The sequence below is a fragment of the Semicossyphus pulcher genome, unplaced genomic scaffold (genome assembly GCF_022749685.1).
Source record: "Semicossyphus pulcher isolate SPU_LCO1_2020_fin unplaced genomic scaffold, fSemPul1.0.p SCAF_7, whole genome shotgun sequence".
NCBI classification, from domain to species: domain Eukaryota; kingdom Metazoa; phylum Chordata; class Actinopteri; order Labriformes; family Labridae; genus Semicossyphus; species Semicossyphus pulcher.
In genome coordinates this window covers 19,972,093-19,996,615 of record NW_027211748.1, presented here as the reverse complement: position 1 = coordinate 19,996,615, position 24,523 = coordinate 19,972,093, and the positions used below count along the sequence as shown (strand labels likewise).

General features: G+C 39.2%; 3 protein-coding genes and 4 non-coding genes across 7 annotated transcripts; all 7 read left to right on the top strand.

Annotated features, from left to right (window-relative positions):
• Nucleotides 1-425: 425 nt before the first annotated feature.
• Nucleotides 426-3,964, top strand: LOC138612131 (small ribosomal subunit protein eS8). Its single transcript, XM_069685445.1, has 6 exons — nucleotides 426-461; nucleotides 1,422-1,528; nucleotides 1,797-1,896; nucleotides 2,133-2,308; nucleotides 2,992-3,121; nucleotides 3,810-3,964. The coding sequence occupies exons 1-6, from the start codon at nucleotides 458-460 to the stop codon at nucleotides 3,917-3,919; spliced, it is 627 nt and encodes a 208-aa protein (XP_069541546.1). The 5' UTR covers nucleotides 426-457; the 3' UTR covers nucleotides 3,920-3,964.
• On the top strand, nucleotides 1,577-1,685 carry LOC138612279 (small nucleolar RNA SNORD46). The gene has a single exon (XR_011309639.1). It is a non-coding gene; the product is annotated as a small nucleolar RNA SNORD46 (small nucleolar RNA).
• On the top strand, nucleotides 1,957-2,025 carry LOC138612277 (small nucleolar RNA SNORD38). The gene has a single exon (XR_011309637.1). It is a non-coding gene; the product is annotated as a small nucleolar RNA SNORD38 (small nucleolar RNA).
• Nucleotides 2,797-2,865, top strand: LOC138612278 (small nucleolar RNA SNORD38). The gene has a single exon (XR_011309638.1). It is a non-coding gene; the product is annotated as a small nucleolar RNA SNORD38 (small nucleolar RNA).
• LOC138612276 (small nucleolar RNA SNORD38) lies at nucleotides 3,519-3,587 on the top strand. Its single transcript, XR_011309636.1, has one exon. It is a non-coding gene; the product is annotated as a small nucleolar RNA SNORD38 (small nucleolar RNA).
• Nucleotides 3,965-7,194: 3,230 nt separating the features above from the next.
• acadm (acyl-CoA dehydrogenase medium chain) lies at nucleotides 7,195-15,986 on the top strand. Its single transcript, XM_069685429.1, has 12 exons — nucleotides 7,195-7,256; nucleotides 8,185-8,293; nucleotides 10,371-10,468; nucleotides 11,155-11,224; nucleotides 11,458-11,558; nucleotides 11,893-11,973; nucleotides 12,212-12,342; nucleotides 12,845-12,953; nucleotides 13,110-13,250; nucleotides 13,621-13,716; nucleotides 14,518-14,766; nucleotides 14,859-15,986. Exons 1-12 carry the CDS (start codon nucleotides 7,242-7,244, stop codon nucleotides 14,928-14,930), a joined length of 1,272 nt encoding a protein of 423 aa, XP_069541530.1. The 5' UTR covers nucleotides 7,195-7,241; the 3' UTR covers nucleotides 14,931-15,986.
• A 790-nt stretch (nucleotides 15,987-16,776) lies between these two features.
• Nucleotides 16,777-24,285, top strand: rabggtb (Rab geranylgeranyltransferase subunit beta). The gene is made up of 9 exons (XM_069684910.1): nucleotides 16,777-16,824; nucleotides 17,202-17,309; nucleotides 17,909-18,106; nucleotides 18,500-18,605; nucleotides 19,097-19,149; nucleotides 19,232-19,342; nucleotides 19,764-19,889; nucleotides 20,068-20,217; nucleotides 21,876-24,285. Exons 1-9 carry the CDS (start codon nucleotides 16,822-16,824, stop codon nucleotides 22,014-22,016), a joined length of 996 nt encoding a protein of 331 aa, XP_069541011.1. The 5' UTR covers nucleotides 16,777-16,821; the 3' UTR covers nucleotides 22,017-24,285.
• Nucleotides 24,286-24,523: the final 238 nt, after the last annotated feature.

The window sequence follows — 24,523 nt, the reverse complement described above, 5'->3', positions numbered from 1 at the left end:
CAAATATGTATTTTAAATTATTTCGAATAAATGTTTCTTTAATTCTTTAATTAAAATTATTATATTAAAATAATGCTTGATTTAAACGTATTATTTATAAATACAGCACAACTTAAATGTATATTTTTGATTCCTATCCTGCTCTTTTTTTTTCTTCATGTGATTAAACCTATTTACAAGTAAAACAAAGTGGTGATTTTTTTTGTAACGCTTTTATGAAACAAATTAATTTGGTAAGGGGATTTAATTTTGTTTAAACATTTGTGTATCGATTACTTCATCAATATATTTATATCATTATTTACAATTTATCATCGATAAACATTCATCTCTGCGATGAACATTACAATCTCACCCATGGAAAATACCGTTCGCCACTGTGAAATCCCGCGAGAACACGTGGCTTCAAACCTCCCCATGAGCCTTTGCGATTCCTCTTTCTAGCCGGCGCCTGAGAATGGGTACGTGTTTTCATGCTCGGGTTGGAGGGAGAATCCTTGTCCATCTGATTTGTTAAAGAAGAAATATTCCAAAAATGGTTTGCATTACTGAAGCTTAATGTTATTTGAATGGATCTAGGTCTAACTTTGCTGTGTACCGTGAATTTATTTAGCTATAGTGAAGTTATTTGAAAAGGATGTCTGAAGCGTTCCAAGATGGCCTCTCTCATTTGCCATGTAGTTAGCTTCTGATGTTGAAGTGTGCTTTAAACCGTTGCACTTTGGTGTTGCTGGGGATATACGCTATTTTAGCGTGATCCTGTGTTGTGCTCTTGACAATAGGGATAAATTTAGTAAGGCTCCAGGAGTGAAAGACAAATGGTGAGCTAAAGTTAGCATTAGCGTTAGCAAGAAGGTTGGTCGTGATCCTGTCATGCTGCTTACACTATCACTTGAGGAAACGCCGTGGTTAATACTTGTTTTGTTTGGGTATTTGTACACATTAACTGTATTTTTGTCCTCGGTTTATCGTTGTAAACGTGGTTATAGTCGTGTTTTCATCAGTTAAGGTGCATGTTGGGCCATGCCATTGGTATGAAGTTTAGTTGGCTCTCTGGCCATTACAGTTTTTGCATCTAAGAACAGGGCTCAGAGCACCTCTAAATTTCAGTGTGCACCTGTAACAAATTTGAGGTTTTTGTTACAATACGTGTTTGAACTGGGTTTAAATCCAGTCCTTTTTATAGTATTAACAATGTTGCTGTGAAAAGTAAGGAAAATCCTGCCTTATTGAGCCATGAAGGGAGCTTACCATTGCTTGAGTGACATGATGAATCTCTTTATGCGGAATCCTAATAACAATTGCGGAAACCTACCTTGGAGAACTGATTGCTCAAGCATAAACTCAAAATGTTTTAGATCAAATTTGGTGAGTTGTCCAGTCTCCTAACTCCTGGTTCTAACTCCTTTTCATTCATTCAGGTATCTCCAGGGACAACTGGCATAAACGCCGCAAGACCGGCGGTAAACGCAAGCCCTACCACAAGAAGAGGAAGTATGAGCTCGGACGTCCTCCTGCAAACACAAAGGTAAATGAAGACAGCGAATACTCTCTTAAACTTGACCACATGTGATGTAGCGTGGGTGATGAAAACATGACCTTAGGTAGGTCTTTTTTTGGACCGTTTTGGTTCAAAGTTGAGGACTTACCAATGTTAGGACTCGTCATAGTTACACTGACACGCTTTAATACATGTTAATTGTACTTTTTTATTAGCCAAAAAAGACAATTGAAATACAATTATTCTAAATCTTTGGCATAAAATGTGTCAAGACTAAAATGAAACGTTTCTTCAGATCGGACCTCGCCGCATCCACACAGTGAGGGTCCGTGGTGGGAACAAGAAGTACCGTGCTCTGAGGCTGGATGTTGGAAACTTCTCATGGGGCTCTGAGTGTAAGTATTTGAATTTCACTTCTTGGAGTTTTTTTAGCCCTCTCTGACCTTGCTCACATCTTTCAATGAAGATAACTTTGTCCAGTTCTGCTACTGAATGCAAGTGGTGATAATGAAGACTCTGAGAAAGACCTTTTTTTTCACTGACACTTTGTCCTTAAAGAATAAACAGAACAATATCAGTTGATCAAATGAGGACATGTTTTTGATAATTGCACTTTATTTTGTGTACACAGGCTGCACACGCAAGACCAGGATCATTGATGTGGTCTACAATGCCTCCAACAACGAGCTGGTCAGAACCAAGACCCTGGTGAAGAACTGCATCGTCCTCGTCGACAGCCTTCCCTACAGGCAGTGGTACGAGGCTCACTTCGCCACTCCTCTGGGACGCAAGAAGGGAGCCAAACTGGTATGAGGAACATGCGCATCTCCTTAACATTTATTTTTAAATTGCAATGAAAACTGGCGTACCACGCACTCGTTTTGCAGTGTTTGTATGCTCTATGGTGCTGAAATACTAGCTACTAAAATGTTTAAATGCTTAAATTGTAGGCAAAACCTGATGGAAGTTGGTCCACCTTGAGCGTCTCTCATAATCAGAGCTTAATGCTTACTCCAGGTGCAGACGTTTCAGAATGCTTATCTTATATATTGCCATAATAAGCTTCAGCACAATGAGCATATTCAGTTAGTTTATCTGCTGGGTTGATAAAAAAAAAGTTAAATCAGTCAAACTTTATTGGATTGAATTCTGCACATTAAGTGGAAAATTAAAAACCTGTAGGAGTTTTCTGTTAAAATGATAGGAAGCTAAACTGGGCCAGAACATTAAATGTTAAAAGGCATTTTCTTTCATGGCACCTGCACTATAAAGTGATGTCTGTTGTGGTTCAGGTTTTTCCATGAAGATAACTTTGTCCAGTTCTGCTACTGAATGAAAGTGGTGATAATGAAGACTCTGAGAAAGACCTGTTACCTACACTGACATCTGAAGTTTTACATTCAAATCACCCGATTTGGGGCAGCAGGTGACATTTAACATTGAAGTGTTTCATATCTCTCTAAAGCTTTACATTCTTTCTTCTTCTCTAGACTCCTGAGGAGGAAGAGGTTCTGAACAAGAAGAGATCCAAGAGGACACAGAAGAAGTACGATGAGCGTAAAAAGACGGCAAAGATCAGCACCCTCTTGGAGGAACAGTTCACGCAGGGAAAACTGCTTGGTGAGTCTAAACATGTGTTTTAAGGCATTGGCTGCCCTGTATGGCTTCAATTATTTCGAATTGAAATACCAATAGCTTTTGTTTTCCATGTTAATTTCCAAATTTGGGGCTCTGTGGCCTTTTGGCACCAGCTGTATAACAAAGTTGGGATTTGTATGTGTGGGTCTGAATACCTAAAATATGTCAATTATATTTGTTAACAAAGACCAGCTCTGATCACGTGTCTCGTATTACAGTGAACAATGAGGTTTCTGATGGTTTAAAATATATCTGCTGATCACTATTTATCATTTATAAAAAAAAAAATTTAATTGATCAATTTCAACTGGGGTCAAAGGATAATTAAGATATCTTCTCAATACACCTTTATTGTGCAGTGATATCTGAGGTGTAGGTCTTTCCATGAAGAGAACTTTGTCCAGTTCTGCTACTGAATGAAAGTGGTGATAATGAAGACTCTGAGAAAGACCTGTTACCTAAACTGACATCTGAAGTCAAAATCTTTGAACTCAGTAAGCTGGTGGTTAATGTTTGCTACCACAAAGAATTGGAACACATTAAAATGGCTCTGAAACGGTATCTTTATACTGACTGAACCTTGACCCCGTCCTGGGATTTTTTTTCTCCTTTTTAATGCATTATGTTGTATTCACCTCAATTGATCATGTTTTACTCTTCCCTCCTGCAGCTTGCATCGCCTCCAGACCCGGCCAGTGCGGCAGGGCAGACGGCTACATCCTGGAGGGCAAGGAGCTCGAGTTCTACCTGAGGAAGATCAAGGCCAAGAAAGGCAAATAGATGTACAGCTGTTTGATACGTCAATAAAATCCGAACGTCCCAAAACTGTCTGCTGTCATTGTTTTACTTTTCTTTTGTTTTGATACTTGATCCTGCATAAAACCTAAGTACACTGGACATTTCTTAAAGTATGTAGGACGGTTCATGTTCAATAACAAAGACTAGATCATATCATAAACTGGGATTACAGGAAGTCGGCAATGCCTGAAACTTAGTAAAAGCAGATCCTTTAAATCACAAAAGTTGTCGACTTTGACATTAAGTACAGAAATCTGTCATGCAGTTAATTACAGTTCTGTCTTTAGTGTTGGTTGTAGTAAAATGCCTCTAGATGGCGCTACTCCCTCACTACTAAATGAAGATGTTTTGTTGAAAGATAAATAGGTTAAAATAAGGAAGAAGCCTGTTCTGGATTAAACTAAGCTGATTGCAAGAGGGAAGGTTAGAGCTACTCTAGGCCTAAATTGAAGCTTAAATTAATCCTTCAAAGAGGCAGGTTTAACTTCTGCTTAGTCCTGCTTGTGAAGAAGCATGGACTATTTGGAATATCTAAATGAAGACCAACATGCACTACAGAGGCCAGCCAGAAGAGTACTTGTGGATAAGTGTAATCGGAGTGCTGCACAACTACCTGAAGCAGCGCTGCTGTCCTGATCCTCCAATGGAAAATCAGGATCAAGCAGTTGTGCCCATGGCCAGCAATGACCAACAAGGACTTGCATACAGAGATGCTTTTACATAGAAGCACAACCAGATGAAATGCATTTAAAGATGTAGTGTATTTATTATGGCTTTTTTAATTTAATTTTTTTATTTAAATAGTGTGCATGGAAAATTAAATGAGAAAATCAAGGCCGTCTTAAGATATTGTTTGCAGTGATTAAAATGCTCCATTAGAAGCAATAAACTCATTTGGTCCTTAGTATGAAAAAAGAATAAAGATTGACGCAGACAGTGGAATATATTGACCACTGACCAATTTACTTTCGGTCATCATGTGGTGTACAATTCACCAGTATTCATTCGCTCTCTTCCAATCTCTGCATTCTCTATTTGTTTACACCAGTTTAAGGTTCTTCCACAGAGTCTATAAAGGCAGATATTCTAAAGTGTATGTCAGAAAAATAGAAATATGAGAAAAGTAAAACACTGAAAACAATAAAGATATCTCACAAGAAGTTAAACTTTTCTTGTTATATTTTAATTTGTCTTGAATTTACTGCAAATTGCAGCCCAACCACTCTTCTCTTGCTCAGTGAAAGCAGTCTGGATTTTACTTTCAGTTACTGGATTGTTTGACACACTTTTGTTTTAGTTTTTCAGACTTTTTTTAGACTCACTAAAGTATTTTGAACAAATTATCTTTGCTTCTGCCGTTGTTTTATCTTCAGTTTCACACCAGTCATTGTGTTTTTTAATTCCATTCCGGGTTTTTATGAGCACCATTAGACCAACAGCATGTGCTCATACTTAACCTAATGAGGCTTAACCCTGGTGTTCTCTTTTAGGCCTACTTACCTTACTCCAGGACTCCATAGTCACCGACTAACTAAGCTAAACTTAGGCCACGTCCATGAAAGCCACTTAAATTTCCTGGTTTAACTAGTACACATTAAGGCCTACTCCTGGCTTAATTAAAGCCTTGTCTGTGAAACCGGCCCTAAATGTATTTGTCCAACTAAAAGCTTAAAATAAATCATACAATTTTATTAAAAATGAATCATAGCAAAGCAGCACACCTCTTTGTAAGGCTGTAACCATGAAACATTTTTGAGTAAAAAAGTAAAGGTTAAGGAAAAAAAGTTGCCATGGTCTGGTTGTTTAATTTAGACCAAAAACATACTCGAGTTAATTTAGTCTCATTCCACTGCTGGTTATTGAATGTATGTCTGTTGAATGCATGTGACAAACCCGACCATAAAACGGGATGTTATTTTTTAATTAGTGGTAACTTTCCTTCTCCCCTCTTTGATTGGAATGGTCAGTCTATGTATGTATAGTTCAATGTTTTGATATATAGGTGGTTCGGTAGACAAACATGGAGAAGAGGTAATGTAGGCAGCAGAAATGTCTTCGTCTCACCATCATCTGTTCTCCCAGCTGAGTGTCCGTGACTGCACTCGCTGGTGATTGGCTGTAGTCTGCTATTGTGCTTGTACCGCAGTACAAATAGAAACGTTCTTACAATTTTACAATTAAAAGTTCTCATTAAGCAGTAAAATTGTCCCTGTGAGAGTTGTACTATAAAAGGTTACGTTGCTAGATTAATATTACTGATGCATTGAAGTGCATGTTGCATTTTACTGCTGTAGATCTGTCATTACACTATATACTGTTGGGTAGTTTCATCTACAGCACATTTTTATATTCTTTGTATCATCAATGTCCTGTGGGGAGTACATATCAATAAAAAGTCATTTTTCATGAGAAAAACGGCCGCATTTTCAGCTTTGTTAAAAAGCACTTTCAAGATCACGAAGGAATGTTTTTGAAACCTTCAAATTCATATAATTACATTTAGAGATATATGGTGTTAACTGTACAGGAATAGTAAACACATATGTCAGGCACATGCAGAAAGTAAATGCAGAAATAAAAAAAAACAAAAAAAAACTTGCCCCTGAGATTTAGGGGAGTAGAAATGCAATGTTTTATAAAATGGAAATACTCATATTTTTGCACATTCCATCAATTTAAACAGTATCGCTCTCATATCTCATTTTGTAAATACTTATTTGACTCACAGTACTTTTTATTTTATTTTTATGTTTGATTTGCGACCGAGAATCTTAAGTACTACCAGTGCATTTTTCAGCAATACAATATGTAATCATAATAAAACCATAAACCTGAAGACTCATATCCTTGATACTTTCAGTCAATTTTTACCGTTTTTTAAAAGAGGGAATTTCACCTCTATTTGAGTAATGTTACACTGTTTGCATTGCTACTTTTACTCATCTGAATACAAACCGTTGACATTTAGTTAGAGTATCGTTATTAATAGTACTTTGACCCCCCTGATTTATGAGCATAAAATTGCAACATTATTGGTAGGAATAGTATACAGGTATGATGGACAGCAGTGTTTTTACTAGTATTTGCTGTAGCATCCGTATTTTTGAGTTTAAATGCGTGTTTATGAAACAAGGGGGTTATGTTAGGTAACAAACTGGGGTAAAAGTCGTTTTCCGTATCCCGAAGCGTGACATGTGACCAAGCCCAGGGCTGTGATTGGCTGAGAAGGCGGATATTAATATCTCGGATAAAGGTCGTGCTCAAGTCTGTTTATGTGGCTTGCTTGTACACAACTGTGATAACAATGCTGTTCAACAAGGTAGGCGTATTCATGTTATATTCAATTCAAAATCATATTTTCTAGTTTGATTTAAGATTGGTTGTTGTTCGCCTGACCTACATTTTTCCTTTTTCCATTCAGCTAAGTGGAAGCGTTGGTAGCTACGTCACTTGCTAACGTTAGCTAACAGCTTCAACGATCTTAGCTAATTGTAATTTGCAAAGTGTTCACACTGTGTACTGTTTAGCTCAGGTTTTTGCCTCTCGTGTTTTCATATAGTTAGGAAACAGTCAACAAATGAATATAAAACCTGGTTATATGTGGGGAAAAACACACCTTCGTTCACCTTAATGTACCCTTAACCTGAAGTGGAGTTCACAAACTAGATAGATATATGAAATTTGCCCCTTCGTGATTCCTTCCTGTCCCCGCCAACTATTATAACACCTACAATTATTAGTTTTCTCTTAAGAGTTTATTCTGTTTTGGCAATGAGGCACTCATTAGTGATGGTGTTTTTGTATTACTGGCTGGATTATATTTAGAGTTCACAATGTTAAAATAATAGAGTATTATGACCCCAGTAAAGACATTTGTCATGGCAGGGCTGTTGTGTTAAATGTGTTAGCTATTTAACAGGCAACTAAGCATATGCCTTTGGTTACTTTCAAAACTCAAACCAATTTCATAAAAGGTGGTTATAATTGTTTGTCAAAAGGTTTCTTCTGCAATGTTTAATATGAAAATACAAAATAGCAAAATAATAGTTGTGTTCTTTTGAGTGTTGCACCAAAAGAGCAAAGGCAGTTTTTTTGTTAAGGTATTTCATTTGCGGGAATTGCTGCAAATGTTTAACTGGGGCTATCTAATGTTTTACCCTCTTGTTACTTAAAACAACAAGATGTGTGGTGGTGTTCTGTTTTACCCTTTTTTAATGTATGTTGGCCATCTCCACCTTCATGCACAGGTGCTCAGAGCCAGTGTGTGGTCTGGCATCCGGCTGCAGAGCTCCAGTGCTGCAGTAAATGTTTCAGCATCTCCCCACAGCCACTCAGCATCCCAGGGCTTCTCTTTTGGTGAGTAGGACGTACAGCCTTTACCTTATTTCAAAGAGTGTGCCCACATTTTGTCATATATTCCTTTCAACAACAAATACATGCCCATATGTGGGGGAATGTGCAGTCTTTAATCTGATCTTTGTGATAATCGTTGTCATGATTATTAGAGCCCGAGTAAAAAAAAATTCCAATATCGATATATCGGCCGATATATTCACATATGTTCAAAATGTATCTGAAATTAAAATATTAAAATTCCAAATCTGAAAAGTCATTGCCACATTTGCATGACATACAAAATTCAAATAAAATAGTGTTTCTGTAGCAGCTTAAATAGCACTATAATAAAATATTAAATTAAATAGAATTGAGTATAACACAAAAACACACAAAAGTAGGAACAAAATAATCTTCTTGCTTTTCCCACCTTCACTAAACACAGACCAGCTCATTTGACATACTGTTAATAATAGTAATAAAAAGGCTTATAAGCAGGATTTTCCATATTAAATATTCCCTCTTAATCAACATCATAATCCAGGACAAGTGTGAGCTGGTGTCTGTATCAGCAGAGGATTTGCCCTCCGTCTGTGTTTCTATTCTTATTATTCTGCTCTGTTTGGGACATTTTGCACTATCTATGGACTGTCTATCGCGGGGCAGAGGTCTGAAGCTCAGACAACAGTCCGCAGGTTGGGACTCAATCGACACGTAGCACCACGGTGACATGGCTGTCTCTCTGCTCTGCTCTCTCTCTGTCTGTCTGTCTGTAGCACCGTAACATCGTAACTTTAACATCTTTATGAGACGTGAAAGGGACTTCACAAAACGTCTTCATTTGCCGTTCTGTGTATGAGAACAATCCGCGCGCGTGTGTCTCACTGCTGGAAGGAGCTGCAGGTGTGCTGCGGGAGGAGTAGACAGACGCACACACCTGGCAGCAGCGCGACGATGGCTTATTAAAACAAAACCCTGTATCTTCCTGCGGAGTTATACGGAGATGTAGACGTGTAAGCTTGTTGTTTAGAGCGTAACCGCTGTGAAACTAGCAGACAATAAAGCTCAATTCCTGTGCCTTCGTTATTATCAAACTTAAAACTAACTGAGAGCCAGACTGTGCACACGGAATCTCGTCTGCGCAGTTTAGATGCGCAGAGGGTAGAAACAGCTGCGCTCTGAAAGCAAACTTTCCTTTGCTGAATACTGTGATTTTAACATGAGTTTGTTGTTCACAATGTTTCGTTTTGTATGGGAAAGATAATGCTTCCTTTCATTGTGTGCTGCTCTGCTCAGCTGTGACGTGTACTCTGGCAGCGATAGGGACGTCCTTATTTCCCATCATGCCTGCCGTCAAGTGCTGACTAACAATATTTTGTTAGTGTTTTTAATATGTCTGTTTACAACATATGTTGGTAATTGTCATTTTTGTGCAGGTTTATAGTTGTAAACATGAGTGAGGTGGGTGTTTCATTTCTTGACTTCTTCCGTATAGTATTAGAAGGACTGAATGATTCTCTCACTGCTATAGATAGCGTCCTCTGCTTGTCAGGAGGTGCACTAGCATTTTCCCGCAGCTCTATGACAATTAAATATATACATCTTGGAGGACTTCTACGATGACACCGTTATATCTGCGAAGTGCGAATAGCGGCCGACAAAATCGGTTGAGCGATGAATCGGTTGGCCTCTAATGATTATGGTATTCCAAGCTATAGAAAATGTGTGTCTTAGAGTAAAATATCCTACTTGCATTTATTTGAAAATCTCTTTCGATGGAATTTGGACTAATAGACTTTAAGTTTGGAAAATGCATATTTTATTTGACTTACTAAAGCCTGCTGAAGTCTCATATGAGCTTCGGCTGAACACTAAACAGGGACATGAGAATTTGACCTTCAGCATTTACATTTGAAATTGTATTGGGCAAGGATTTCTCGGACAAAATGATTACAAAAACAAAAAACTCTTTTAATGCACATAAGTATTGCTATTTTTTTTGTTTTCGTTTTTTACAGGCTTGCAAAAAAAGCTGTGACTACTTAAAGTGTGTGTTGAAGTGGCTTATCATGGGTCTTCTTGCTGTTTTTACCTACAGAGCTGACAGATCAGCAAAAGGAGTTTCAGCAGCTGGCGCGGAAGTTCGCCCGTGAAGAGGTTGTTCCTGCTGCACCTGCTTATGACAGGAGTGGTGAGGTCAGTATAAGCCAAAGATTAGGCTGCATCGAGTGTATATGTTCGATTGAATAAATTACTTCTAACTAAACTGACATTAAAGCTGAAAAATGTTACACCAAAAAATTTGCCTCTGTAAAAACAGAAAGTGCATGTACACATGCCTAAATGTCACTTTAGCTTCTCTGTGATGTTGGTAAATTTTCACTTTGATTCTTCTGAAACCTAGAGAAGCATTACCTTAGTTTCTTACATTAAGGGCAACAATATTTTTAAAAACTGAAAACAAAACGAACCAGAAGATTGGACGGTTTAAAAACAAACTAGGTAAAACAAACTGAAGACTTGTTCCTCCTTCGAGCAAAACCGCGTGCTTCAGTGTCAATAAATATTCAGTAGATAACATGTTCATCGCTGCCAGGATTGCACTTCTGGACATCCTTTACACAAATATTTGCACAAATCACCTTTCTACAAGAGGGTCATATTATGTGTATATTGTATGTCAACTTGTGTTTTTAATCTAATTTTATTAATTTAATTCAGAGTATTTTTTTTGTTTTCTAACCTCTCCACCTGTCTCTGTGCTGCTGTAACATCTGAACTTTCCCTCAGGGATCACAAGACTTAAGTCTTGATTTGAATTTGAGCCTAGATGTGTTTAACAACAGGTTTGAGTAACTCTAAAATGTGTTGTCATTTTGCAGTATCCTGTTCCCATCATCAAGAAAGCATGGGAGCTTGGTCTGATGAATGGCCACATTCCACAAGATTATGGTACGTTTTCTCTTTGTTTTCAGAGGTCCCCACTTTATCTTGGACTTCTGCATCCCCATCTACCACTGAGTTTCCCCTGTGGTGTAGAATATGTTAACATCTTGTCACACATCAGTTTAGTTTGTACATGATCATTAACAAAAGCCGTTTTTTAAAAAGTAAAGAAGATTAAAGTGATTATTTTTAAACACAACGAGAACGCCTCTAATGTTTTTATCCCTTTTTGTGTTAAGGTGGAATGGGCCTGTCGAGCTTTGACAACTGCCTCATCACAGAAGAGCTGGCTTATGGCTGCACAGGAGTGCAGACTGCTATCGAAGCAAACTCTCTTGGAGTGAGTTGTTGTTTCTAAAGTGCTGGTTCACTGGCAAGCTTTCTTAAGAGTCCCACATTTTTTTAAAGACCTATTTTCATATCTGTATTTTAAGAAACCAAAGAGTGACATTAGCAAAGCAGAAAATACGTTTTGTCATATTATTTCATTAGAGACAGGGTGCCATACAGAGATGATCAAGAGCATTGCTGTTACTGAAGATTAAGTAAATACGTTTCTACATCAATATTTTGTGACATGCAAGTATTTAGATTTCAACACGAGACCAGTCCAAACAATGATTGATAGCAGTGGTAGCTCAGTTTGAAATAAGTCTCATCTCTTTCTCCCACAGGCCATGCCCGTTATTTTAGCTGGCAATGAGGAACAGAAGATGAAATACCTGGGAAGGTTGGTCGAAGAGCCGCTCATGTGTGTAAGTATTTTCTTCTTTAAGGACATTTTACATACAAGTGCGAAATTGAAAGGTTAATCAAAAATACTTAAAATTCTGCTTAAATAATGTTGAATCTTGCTTCATCACTGATGTTTAATTGTACTACTTTACTGCTGGGCTCTAACACCTGCAGAAAGAATCCAAAATAAAAAAGGGAACGCTCCATCTTGCATCAGATCAGACAGTATTAACTACTGTGTACGGTGTTTTTTGGCAGGCGTACTGTGTCACAGAGCCCGGTGCAGGCTCCGACGTGGCCGGCCTCAAGACCAAAGCCGTGAAGATGGGCGATGAGTACGTTATTAACGGCCAGAAGATGTGGATCACCAACGGTGGGAAAGCTAACTGGTGGGTACTCACTACTATGGCGCTAACGGTACATTGATGTCACACACTGACTAGAAAGACTGAACATTATAACTTCATGAATCAATGGATGAAGGCCAAACTTTATGTTGCATTACCTTTGCCTTTATTTGATTTAGGTTTATAATAGAGACAGGTGTAGTTGCACAACGCTGCTTTGTTTTCTGCTCTGCTTCAGCTTGCTTTTGTTTTTAGTTTTTTCATATAACTTTGATTATATTTACTGCCATCTTGTCGCACTTGTACATTACTACAACATACCATTTGTTTGAGACATTTATACACACGCACACACACACACACACACACACCCACACACACACAAACAGTGACTAACTCTCAGATGAACGTCGCTTTGGACAAAAGCATCTGCTAAATGAAATCGTAACATTGTACAACAGCATAATAACACTTCAAAATCAAATACAAAAAAACATCTGTATGTTGTTCTGAATGAGCATTTATCCTTCCCTCATATTCTTAGGTACTTCCTCCTGGCCCGCACTAACCCAGATCCTAAATGTCCGACCAGCAAAGCCTTTACTGGCTTCATTTTGGATGCCGACACCCCAGGAATTATAGTAGGAAGGAAGGTGAGTTGAGACTGGGTCCTTCTTAGCTCTTCTTAATTAGGTGATCGGCCAATCGCCTTTCAAAGTCCCGATCACTCTACCGATCGCGTGACGCAACTGACGCTCTTACATTCACACTCAAGTTAACATGTCCTTGTGTGTATTCTGTTCCTGTAGGAGATGAACATGGGCCAGAGGTGCTCTGACACCAGAGGCATCACCTTTGAGGATGTGAGGATACCGAAGGAAAACGTCCTGCTCACAGAGGGATCCGGCTTCAAAATTGCAATGGGCGCCTTCGACAGCACCAGGCCACCAGTAAGTGTTCTAACTGGAGTAACAGGAAGCTTTGTCATTTTTAGAAACAATCTATTTTGTTTGTCAGACAATTTAAAAAATATTAATCATATCAGCAGCTCTTTTCTCCCCAACATTTACAATTTCAGCAGACAATTCAAGTTTTGTGATTTGTAACAAAAAACATTTAAAAAAAGTATTCATCCAATATTTTTCATTAGAAACAAAAGAAAGCGATGTTCTTTATCAAGAGACTAATGACAATTTAGTAGATATTCCACTGCCACAACCAAACATTTTTAACTTTTTCACATTGTTAACGATATACTCTTGTTTAATTCTTATAAGATTTGTGTGTATGATGTTCACTAATGTCATTGATGCAATGCAGGTGGCAGCGGGAGCAACAGGCCTGGCACAGAGGGCTCTTGATGAAGCCACCCACTACGCTCTGGAGAGGAAAGCCTTTGGAAAAGTCATTGCTGAGGTCAGTTTTCACTTCATGTTTGTTCTGCAGAAAACTAGTCCTCTGATAAACTGATCTGTCAGCTGTATGTAAATGCACCATTCAAAGTCTTCCTCCTGGGCTTAACAAGTGATTTCAGACCAGTAACCAAACAAGGTCAAGGAAGCTTGTTGAAGAAAGCAGTGCTTAAGAGAAATGAAACTTTGTTTTCTAATTGTTTCCCAGCGATTATATCTTAAAGCACAAATAAACATGCTCCGCACACCCCGTAGGAAAGTGAAGATTTTGTTTGGGTAGGTTAAGTTTATTTATAACACCTTTCAAAACAGAACAAAACAAATTTAAAGTCAAGAGATGTTTACACATCATAGCATGCTAAGAGCAAAACTAAACAGAAACATCTTCAACATAAATAGGGTCACCTGAAGGCAGCCTAAGAGCAAGATTGACGCTGCCCCTTTTGCCCCTGTCCTCTGTAGTGTAGAGCAGTGACCTCCTGTTCAAACACACACAGACCTGCAGCTCTTTGCTGAAGGCTACAACAGTAACACAAACAGAAAACCGACATCGCCTTGTAGCATTGGTGTAAACTGGGCCGTTCATAGTGTTGTCGACTAGCTTTGTTGCAAGTAGTCTGAGCTGGCCTTAATTTACTGATTTCCCCTTACTTTCAGTTCACTGAATTACAGAATTTATAATAGAATGCTGTTTTTAAAATATGCAAAACAAAAAAATCTAACGTTACTCATAACTGATATCAGGTGACACCCGAGCTGTCCAGTGTTAAAACTTCAAAGCTGTGTGCTCTGCTCTGTTCCACAGCATCAGGCCGTGTCCTTCCTCCTGGCTGAGATGGCGATGAAAGTGGAGCTGGCCAGGATGGCGTACCAGAGATCCGCCTGGGAAGTGGACCAGGGCCGCAGAAACACCTACTACGCCTCCATTGCCAAAGCCTTCGCCGGAGACATCGCCAACCAGGTGGCCACTGACGCTGTTCAGGTGTTTGGAGGCAACGGCTTCAACAGTGACTACCCGGTAGAGAAACTGATGAGGGACGCTAAGATCTACCAGGTGGGCTATGATGTTGTGCACCTGATTACTGTTTCTATTGGAATTTGGCAAAGCTTATTTTTTTCTAATTCTTTTAAATGTCCCTTTTGTAGATCTACGAGGGCACAGCTCAAATCCAAAGACTCATCATTGCCAGAGAACACCTGGGAAGAGTCAAGAAATGAACTCTCGCACTCTTGACGTGTTACTTTCCTACACATGCGTGTGTCCCTGGAAATTAATCTGGTTATTAAAAGGACCGGTTTGTAAGATTTAGCCTGATGTTTTAACAAAAATGGTATACAACATTCAAGTTTTCACTTGTGTATTTTCACCTGAGGAAAAGAATTGTTGTGTGTTCTCTTCAAGTGAGCTCTAATTTCTACACAGGGGGTGGGTTCTCATAGCTTTTATATCTACAGTAACTAACTCATCTACATACTCGGAAGGAAAGGTTTGCAACATGTCGCTAAATCCTACACACTGGTCCTTTTTAAACTCTGAACATAGTTGTAAAATATCGCTTGCCTTAACATCACTTCATCCTGCCTTTCTTTTTAATCCAGGCTGAATTGGTGGACAGCAGTCCACTGTACTACTCAAATGGAATAAAACCACAATTAGGTTGTCACATTTCTAAAAGAGTGTTTCAAATGCAGACATGTGGCCTTTTTTAATTTTATAAGTCGACCCTAAGCTTCTAGCCTCCTGCCTCTGAAGCTTGTGAATAGCGAGGCAGGTCTCCATAGCTTTTTCGTAGCAGCCTGGATTTGGTGTTAAACATGATTACAAAATAAAATGTATTTATTTAGCAGCAATGTGGTTCCCTATTAGCTAGTGGTCAATGGTATTAAGCTGTATCTGGCATTAAAGTTGCTGTCTGTTATGATGGAAAGTTGATGATGATGATGATGAATGTGGACAAATGAGTGTCTAATTTTAGCTGGGCTGCCCTGACATGCACAGTTAGGGTTGCATGGGGGGTCTTTTCTCTTCTTGAGACTGATTGCAGTAAAAGTATGTGAAAGATGGCCTAAACAATAACTGTCAGTTCTATATTACCGCCCAACCTAGAGAGGCATCAGCTTTACACTTCAGCAGAACATTTAAATGTAATGGATTGATTCAGTCACTGTAAACGCCTATAATGTTTTAACAACATTCATGACATAATGGTTATTCATGTGACACTTTTAAGTATGCATATCATCCATCTGAAACAAATAAATTATTCAATTTAATCCAGAACACGAGTGTGATTTTATGTTGTGTTTTCGTGGACATCATAGTCAAGTTCTTTGCAGACTGTCATGATAGCTGCTGCTGTTGGACATTTAAACAGCTAGGCACAAAACTAGCAGACTAAGTTGGTTGTAAACTCCAGCGCTAGCTGTCTTTGTATTTGTTTATATAATATTTGTATAGCACTTTTCAAGACAGCAGCACAAAGCGATTTCCAGAAACACCTTAAAAGCGACCATTCCAAAACGCAAAAGACACAGAATACAAGCATACAGTAAAAGAAAATGTTAAATTAAACAAGCAAAAGGTAGTAAAATACAATACTGTAAAGTATACACACTAGAGCTCTAATATTATTAGCTGTCAGATAAAAAGGCAAGTTTGTATAAATGTGTCTTAAGACAGGATTTAAAAGCAGAAAGTTATCCTGCAGTTAATCCTGTTGGGATTATTAAACTTAATTATGAGTTGATTATTATCAGCACAAAATTCTGGGCCATGTACATAGGCTTTTCTATGGGCCCGTCCCAACGTCCATGGCTATTAATTCCATTTTGGCCTGGTTTGCTTATTTAGGTCATATAGAGACATCAGAATTAATTTCAGTCTGTTTCATAGCCAGTGAAAAACTCCTCATAGGGGCTTTAATTATATACACTTATTTCCCCCACTGAGCTAAACTCTGTTTCATTTTATACGGCTGACTGTGCGGGATTTAGTCTGTGGTTCACACCCCGAGCCACAAGATGGCGGCAATGCGCTTTAACAAACTCATGAAGAAGAACGAGAAGGAGGCAGAAGAAGAAGCATTCTGATCATGCGAAAATATTCATAATGGTAACTGGCTTGTTTTGTATCTATATTATGATAAGTCAGTGTAGTTTAAAATGACATTATAGCCGAAGTGGATTCAAATGTCCACGTATCTCTATTCTGTCCTAAATAAGCTAAACATTGGCCGCTAATCTGTGAAAGCAGCTAGTAAAGTGTTTAAAATGTAGCTAGCATCAGTGTTAGCATTTAGCTCACTGTTAGCACAACCTGTCAACAACTCGTTTTAAATGTTCATATTCGGCCATTTAGCTACATAACATGAGGGAATTTAATGTCAGGTTTGACACTGAAATTGTCCAGGGTAAAATTTTTATAATTTTGAATTAAGGACGGTTAGAATTTGTGGTATGTTATAAATATTTTGATGTGTTTTGTGTCAGGGTACTCAAGTGAAAGATGTCATCATAAAGCCAGAGGCTCCCAGCTCACTGCTGCTGGACAAACATGCAGACTACATCGCTGCTTACGGCTCCAAAAAGGATGACTATGTGAGTAAAGGCAAACTCAACCTCTTTCTACGTGTCTTTTTTCCACCCAGGGCACTTATGTCCACTTACTTTGGCATACTCTTGCTTGTTGATATTTGGCCTCAGTAAGGGATATGTATTTTTTAGATAAACGTGTGCTTCCATCTCTGTGGCATCAGTTTAGGAGAACAACCATTTCAGAATCAACATGTTCATGCCCCCACAGTTACAGCCAGGTCCATTAAGAAATGATTTTCCCTGTTTGTTGTGGAGGGACTTGACTGGCTTGCATCGAGCCCTGACCAAAACCCCATCGTGTTCGATGCCTAAGCAGCCAACATCAGCCAACCTCACTCACAGTCTTGTGGCTGAATGGGAGCTAATCCTTGCAACCTGATGCCAAAATGTTGTCTTCTCACCCTCTGTGCACCAAAGTATCAGTTTATTCCTTTTAAATTGCGTAGATTTTGTCCAGCAACCAACACTGTAGAATAAGATCAGATTAAATAACAAACTTTAAAATTGAAATTTGTCCTTATTACTACACTTTGCAGCAATAAGCGGTACAGTAAACAGGTGCTTCTTTCCTGTCATTAATTTCCCTGTTTGTTTTTGTCCAGGAGTACACGCTGTCCGAGTACCTGAGGATGAGCGGCATCTACTGGGGGCTGACGGTGATGGACCTGATGGGGCAGCTGCCCCGAATGAACAGACAGGAGATCATAGACTTCATAAAAGCCTGTCAGCACGAGTGTGGAGGTGTCAGCGCCAGTATCGGACACGACCCGCACCTGCTCTACACCCTCAGCGCCGTTCAGGTGACTCCTAAGATATTGAACAGGCTCTTGGACAGATTGACAGATGTATTTTTGTTTTCTGGTCAACTTTGATGCTGTAAGATGTTGGGATTTTTTGTTAAATAGCAATGCAACATTTTGCTGTGATCTTAGATTGATGAGTCTGTCCTTTATACAATACTTGATATTATAATATAATATTTAAGAGTTTGTAATCCTAGAAGACACAAAGAACTTTAAAATAAATCTGGTGCAGCCTCATCTGTAAGTTTAATAAGATTTACTTCTCCTAAAGAATCTTTATGATTTAAGTGATTTTATTATTTCCCTCCCAGCAAAACCTTGTCTCTTCAAGTCTTATCTGAGTTTTCTATTTCTGGTCCAATAACTATTCTTTTAAAATCTCCTCCTCAGATCCTGTGCTTGTATGACAGCGTTGATGCAATTGATGTGGACAAAGTGGTGGAATACATCAAAGGGCTGCAACAGGAAGACGGCTCATTTGCAGGGGACAAATGGGGTGAGCAAGATTTACTGACATTTTATGCAACTCTCCAGTAATGGGCAAATTAAGCCTCATACAGCTATGTAGCTTTCACTGTGTGCCAGAAGAAGATTTGAAGCGTCAAACTCGGCAATAAGGTGTCACATCTGGTTACCTCAAAGCTTAGAGCAGCTCTTCAAGATTAAAGGTGTGAAAGAATATTGATTGAGTATTGCAACATACATTTTGTTACACTTCATTGAATCAAAAAAAAAAAAAAAGATTTTTATAGTTGTCATAAAAAGTTTAAATTTTTTTTTTTTACTGCTGTAGGCAAATGTTATTTCCCCTCCTTTGGTGTTGGATGTTCTTTTCCTTCCCAATAATGATTCCAGCGCCTCAACTTGCAAATAAGCTTTGAGGAACTACTATGGCGATACCAGTGCAAGTCTAAAAACTAATAATAGTTGTTCTCCATCATCTGCATGTACGTGATTTATTATAACGACAGGTGTTTGTCTTTACAGGAGAAATAGACACAAGGTTTTCCTTCTGTGCTGTTGCTACACTTGCATTACTGGTATGTATGTAATGTTTTCATCATTATTCAATAATACTCTCTATAACCTGTAGCTGACTCTCTGTCTTCTCCTCTCTCCAAGGGCAAGATGGACACAATAAATGTTGACAAAGCTGTAGAGTTCGTCTTGTCCTGTATGAACTTTGACGGAGGTTTTGGCTGCAGACCTGGTTCAGAGTCTCATGCTGGTCAGGTGAGTCCACTCATGTAATGCATAGTTTATAACAATCGCTGTGTCTTTCAAAGGTGTAAACTTGAAGGTTTTAATTTGAATAAATGCCTGGTAAAGTCACTATCTATCGCCAAATGAGGTTTGTCTCTTACACTAAACGTTAAATTGAAGATTTCAGGTGTTAAGTTTCCGATTTCTTCATCAAATCTGTCAGACAGTTAAATTATTCTTCACACATCACATATGTGAGGCTGCAGTCTGGTCTTGTGGGAGGGAGTCTGACTCATAACTGAGAGGCTGTCAATCCCCGACACTAACAGGATGAAATGTTCTCACTCTGGAAGGTGGCAGTTATCACATTTACACCGCTCATGAGAAGTGGCATGTGTTTAAAATCCTTCTCATATAAAGTCTCTGCGGTCTTCTTCCTGTTTCCTGTCAGATTTACTGCTGCACCGGCTTCCTGTCACTCACCGGTCAGCTGCACCAGGTGAACGCCGACCTGCTGGGCTGGTGGCTCTGCGAGAGGCAGCTGCCGTCTGGAGGCCTCAATGGACGACCGGAGAAGGTTTGTCCTTTCATAAAAATTCCACCTTGTCCTTTTTTCTCTTTAAACCCATCAGGACAGTGTTATTCCTTATTGAGCTAAACTTTCACCAAGCTACCTTCAAATCCCATTAATTCACAACATTAATGTCTTGTAGTAACAACACTGACCCAGCTCTGGTTGTCTTTGCCTCACTCAGCTTCCAGATGTTTGCTACTCTTGGTGGGTTTTGGCGTCGCTGAAGATCATCGGCAGGATCCACTGGATCGACAAGGCCAAGCTGCGGACGTTTATTCTGGCCTGTCAGGACGAGGAGACGGGAGGTTTCGCTGATAGACCCGGAGACATGGTGAGCTGTCAAACACAACTTACTACAGCAGTGGTTCTCAAAGTCAATCAAATCAAATTTTATTTGTATAGCGCCAAATCATAACCAGGGTTATCTCGAGACACTTTACAGAAAGAGCAGGTCTAGACCGACCCTTTGTTAAGTTATTTAAAGAGAGGCCCAACATGAATCCACCATGAGTAGCACTTAGCAATTCGGCACATTGGCAAGGAAAAACTTCCTTTTAACAGGCAGAAACCTCAAGCAGAACCAGACTCATGTTGAACAGCCATCTGCCTCGACTGGATGGGCCGAAAATGGGATAGAAGGAGATGCAGGATAGAGACAGGCAAAGAGAGCAACAACAACATATGTCCTTGTTACATGAACAACAACAGACACATACTTATGGTTACAATGCCAATAATAGTGGTAGACTAGGGTGAAGATTGGCTAAATAAATAAATAAATAAATAAATTAGCGAGAGAAGCAGAGTAATGATAAAGGCTGAGGTAATCGTAATTGTAACAGTTGAAGTCAACAGGTCTACTATTAGCATTAGCAGCAACAATAATGATACTATGGGGAAGGCTGATGTTAGTAGTTGTTGCAGTCGAGCAGGTCCACAGCAGCAGGTGGTCTGCAGCAACGATCCTCAGGAACCTTCAAGACAAGGGAGCACAAGAAAGTGGGGTCCTAGGACCCCTGGTGGTCTGTGGACCATAGCCTGGAGGGTCTGCGAAATAATTAAAATAAATCTATAATACATTATCAAATTGTGCTGTATCATTAAAAACTACATGTCTACAGATGAGGACTATTTGTGCCAATGAAACAGGCGTATTGTGTCCATTACTCCCACCCACGTTAGCTTTGGGCCAATAGAAACTGGCATGATTGTGACGCATCACGTCAGTCTGTCATGAATCACTCAACTCACTCAGGTCTCCTGCGGCTTCTTGCTACTGTTCATTTTCTGAAAGCTTTTAAGATCAATTACTTGAAAAGTTTAAATGCTGTCAAGTTGAGTCCACAAGCAATTTACGATACGATACACTTTATTGTCCCCTTGAGGAAATTTGTCTTGGACTCCAATGCTGCGCGCCCCTCGCTCCTGTTACAGTAGGATCTATAAATTAAAAACAATAGAAACTAACACAATCCACATGTAAACAAGAGTACATGCCCGTGAAAAGACCACAAACATGTATTGCACGTAACCCATATTGCACTGATCCATATAAAAGACTGTCTGAAAAAAGAGAAAAATATAAGAATATAGGAATACAAATATATTTGAATAAAATGAGCCTCTATTTTAAGGTATATTTGTGGTATTAACATGATTCCAATTGAAATGTTTTTCTGTTAATCACTATGAAACAGGTCTGAAGTATTTAGGTTGATATGATACAAAGAGTTCCAATGGCATCTAAGAGTGCAAAAGGTAGTAAGCATATGTTTAATTGGTGTTACGATTGTGAGGGGGTCCTTATAAGGGGTCACAAAGTTTGAGAACCCCTGTAATACAGCATGCTGGGAAGGAAAAAGGAAACCTGTATTAGACCTGTCTTTACCCAAAATCCTGTCTCCTGCTTTACTTAACGTAAGCCTGTTGACATCTCACTGTCTCTGTCTGTCTGTCTTGTTAACTCTCCTGTCTCACCCCTCTCTGCAGGTGGATCCTTTCCACACTCTGTTCGGAGTAGCGGGTCTCTCTCTTCTCGGAGACGAGCAGATAAAACCGGTGAATCCTGTTCTGTGCATGCCGGAGGACGTCCTGCAGAGGGTCAACCTGCAGCCTGACCTTCTCAGCTAGCCCTGTGACATCTATCACAACACCACACAGACACTCACACACACTGCTGCCCCTCAGCCACACACACACACTACCACAGCTGGATGTTGGGAGCAGAGAGAGGACCACACACGCTAGTGTTACTAAAAACAAAGAGAGTTGTGTCTCTTGATTCCTCTGAGCATTTCTGTCTTTAAACCCTCAACCACTCATGTTATCAAGTCACTTCAGTTGGTTTTACTGCAAGAGAACGGTTCGATAAAGAAGAGATGTTTCAAAGTGTAAATATCATTTATAAATCCCAAAATCATTCAACCATATTTCTTAACGCTGAGTTGCTTAAGCCACTTCCCTCAAACACATGAACCTGCCTCACGTACGGTGCAGGACGAGTCTAAGAGAGAGGATCATATTGAATACCTTTCTCTGCCATTCTTTGACTAGCTCTAAAGCTTAGGCTTGTGAAAGACTCCCATAGGTAGGTACGTAGCTAAACAGGCAGGTAAGACATCCAATGATTTCATGCGGTCTGATTGAACATACAGGGCTGCGACAGCAAAGCATTTTATTTATTGATTGAGGGGAAACTTTTGAGAGCGTTCCTTGTATTTTTCCTTCCCCACAAAGTTATTAATGTTATTAATTATTCCCCAGAGACAGAGACCCTGATTGACCCTGGCTCTTGTTTTAACGTGTTACCTTAGTGAGGAGGAAACCCACTTAACTCCACAGATGAGCGATTTAAGCGTAGAACGATTGACATGCCTGATCAGATTTTCACTGTGATTTCAGTGGGGTTTTAAGGCCTATGCCACTATCAATCTGGTTATTACTCATTTGGTTAAGAGACACCACTTTTTGTTGGAAGGTTTTGCCTTTCTCATGCAACTTATTTCAAGTAAAAATCACTTCTTTATTTGACGAGTGAAAGCATGTGAAGGGCAAACTATGCTCATCCTGTCTACACTTATAAATAAATCCTACCAACACTGTTTAAAAGGCTTCAGAACTGGAGATGCAACACAGGACTTGTTGCAAACAAGGCTTGTTTATCTCACATTACTGCACTTTAATAACATCAGTTTGAATTACAGACAGACAATGTTTGGGTTTGACATTAAGGGGGGCGAAGAGTGGAGACGAACACAGATGGTGTCTCCAGTCTTACGTTGCAATGCCATTGTGTAGCTGAATATGTTAAACATGTTATCCAGAGTCAAAGATAACTGTTCATAAATGTTAATCAGTCCAGTGTTGTGATGCAGCTGTGGGCAGAGGGGTTAGATTAGCCTGTGCACTCTGTAAAATAGTCAAATATTTCCAGTCTTACATCTGATTATTCTCATGTGTCTCTTTTTGTCGACTTAAACTTTTGGGTCCTTTTGTTTTCCGTCAGAATTAACTGCTCTTCATGTTGCTGCACTCTGTTTGTCTTACTGAATGCAACTCTTATCTGTTGTTAGATAACGGTTCAGTGTTGACTTTGTTACTGAAGGAGAATGAATAAATCACATGTTGAATCTATTAGTTCTCAACTTGTACCCACTTTGATTAACATTGTGATCATGGGGTTTAAATCTCTGCTGATTAAATTCCTGAACAACTCGTTAAACTACACGGACTTGTCTTTGTGTTGTGGGTGCAGCTCTGATCCAGACAACTGCCGACTGTTGCACAGTTTGTGTGCATTTTAATGGAACTTACTTGTTATTTTGGTTTGCAATAAATGTTTACCTGTGACTGTGATTAGTTTTGGGTTTGCACAGTGTGATGGTGAAGTAAATCTAAGCCAATTTATTCCCTCTTTTTACGTCTGAGGACAAAAAGTTAAGATGGTTGGGCCGCAGGTTTCAGCTCAGGTGGTAGAGCAGGTGCCACGTGTACAGAGGTTGAGGAAGTCCCAAGAAAGATTTACACCAAAGTGTGGTTTCTTGTATCAGGATAAGAAAGTCTTTTTTGACAGGAATGGAGACAATAAACATTTCCTGAGTAGATACCATAGATTGTATTATGACGACCTCTCCACTTGGCACCTGGGTGTCTCTGTCTGGGGCTGTTTTGTGTGTGTCGTGGTTGGAGGGTTCATCAGCTTGCATGAGCTGCACCTCGGCCCGGTGCGCTCTCTCTCTCTCTCTCTCTGTTTGGGGCTGGCAAGATTGATTGATTGGTATCTTTATTTTGAACATGATAAAATAAAAGTAGATTAAAAAAAATAAAAAACTAAACAAGAAAAAATCATTGAACTAAAATATCCATATTCAACACAAAGCAAACAGTACATGTTGGAAAAGATGACAACGGGTTTCGTCTTCTGGAGTTTCGTTTCGCATATCTACATTTACACTCATCCACACACACTCTACATTAATTCATAACACATTGTGTTGAGTTTAATTCTATTTTTGTAAATAAAATGAGTTTTCGTACCCGCCAGATCAATCAATGGTTGATAGATATAATCAGGTTATCATTGACTTTGATGCCAAAAGAACTTTTCTAAAGTAAAGTAGCTGTGGTTTTACACATTT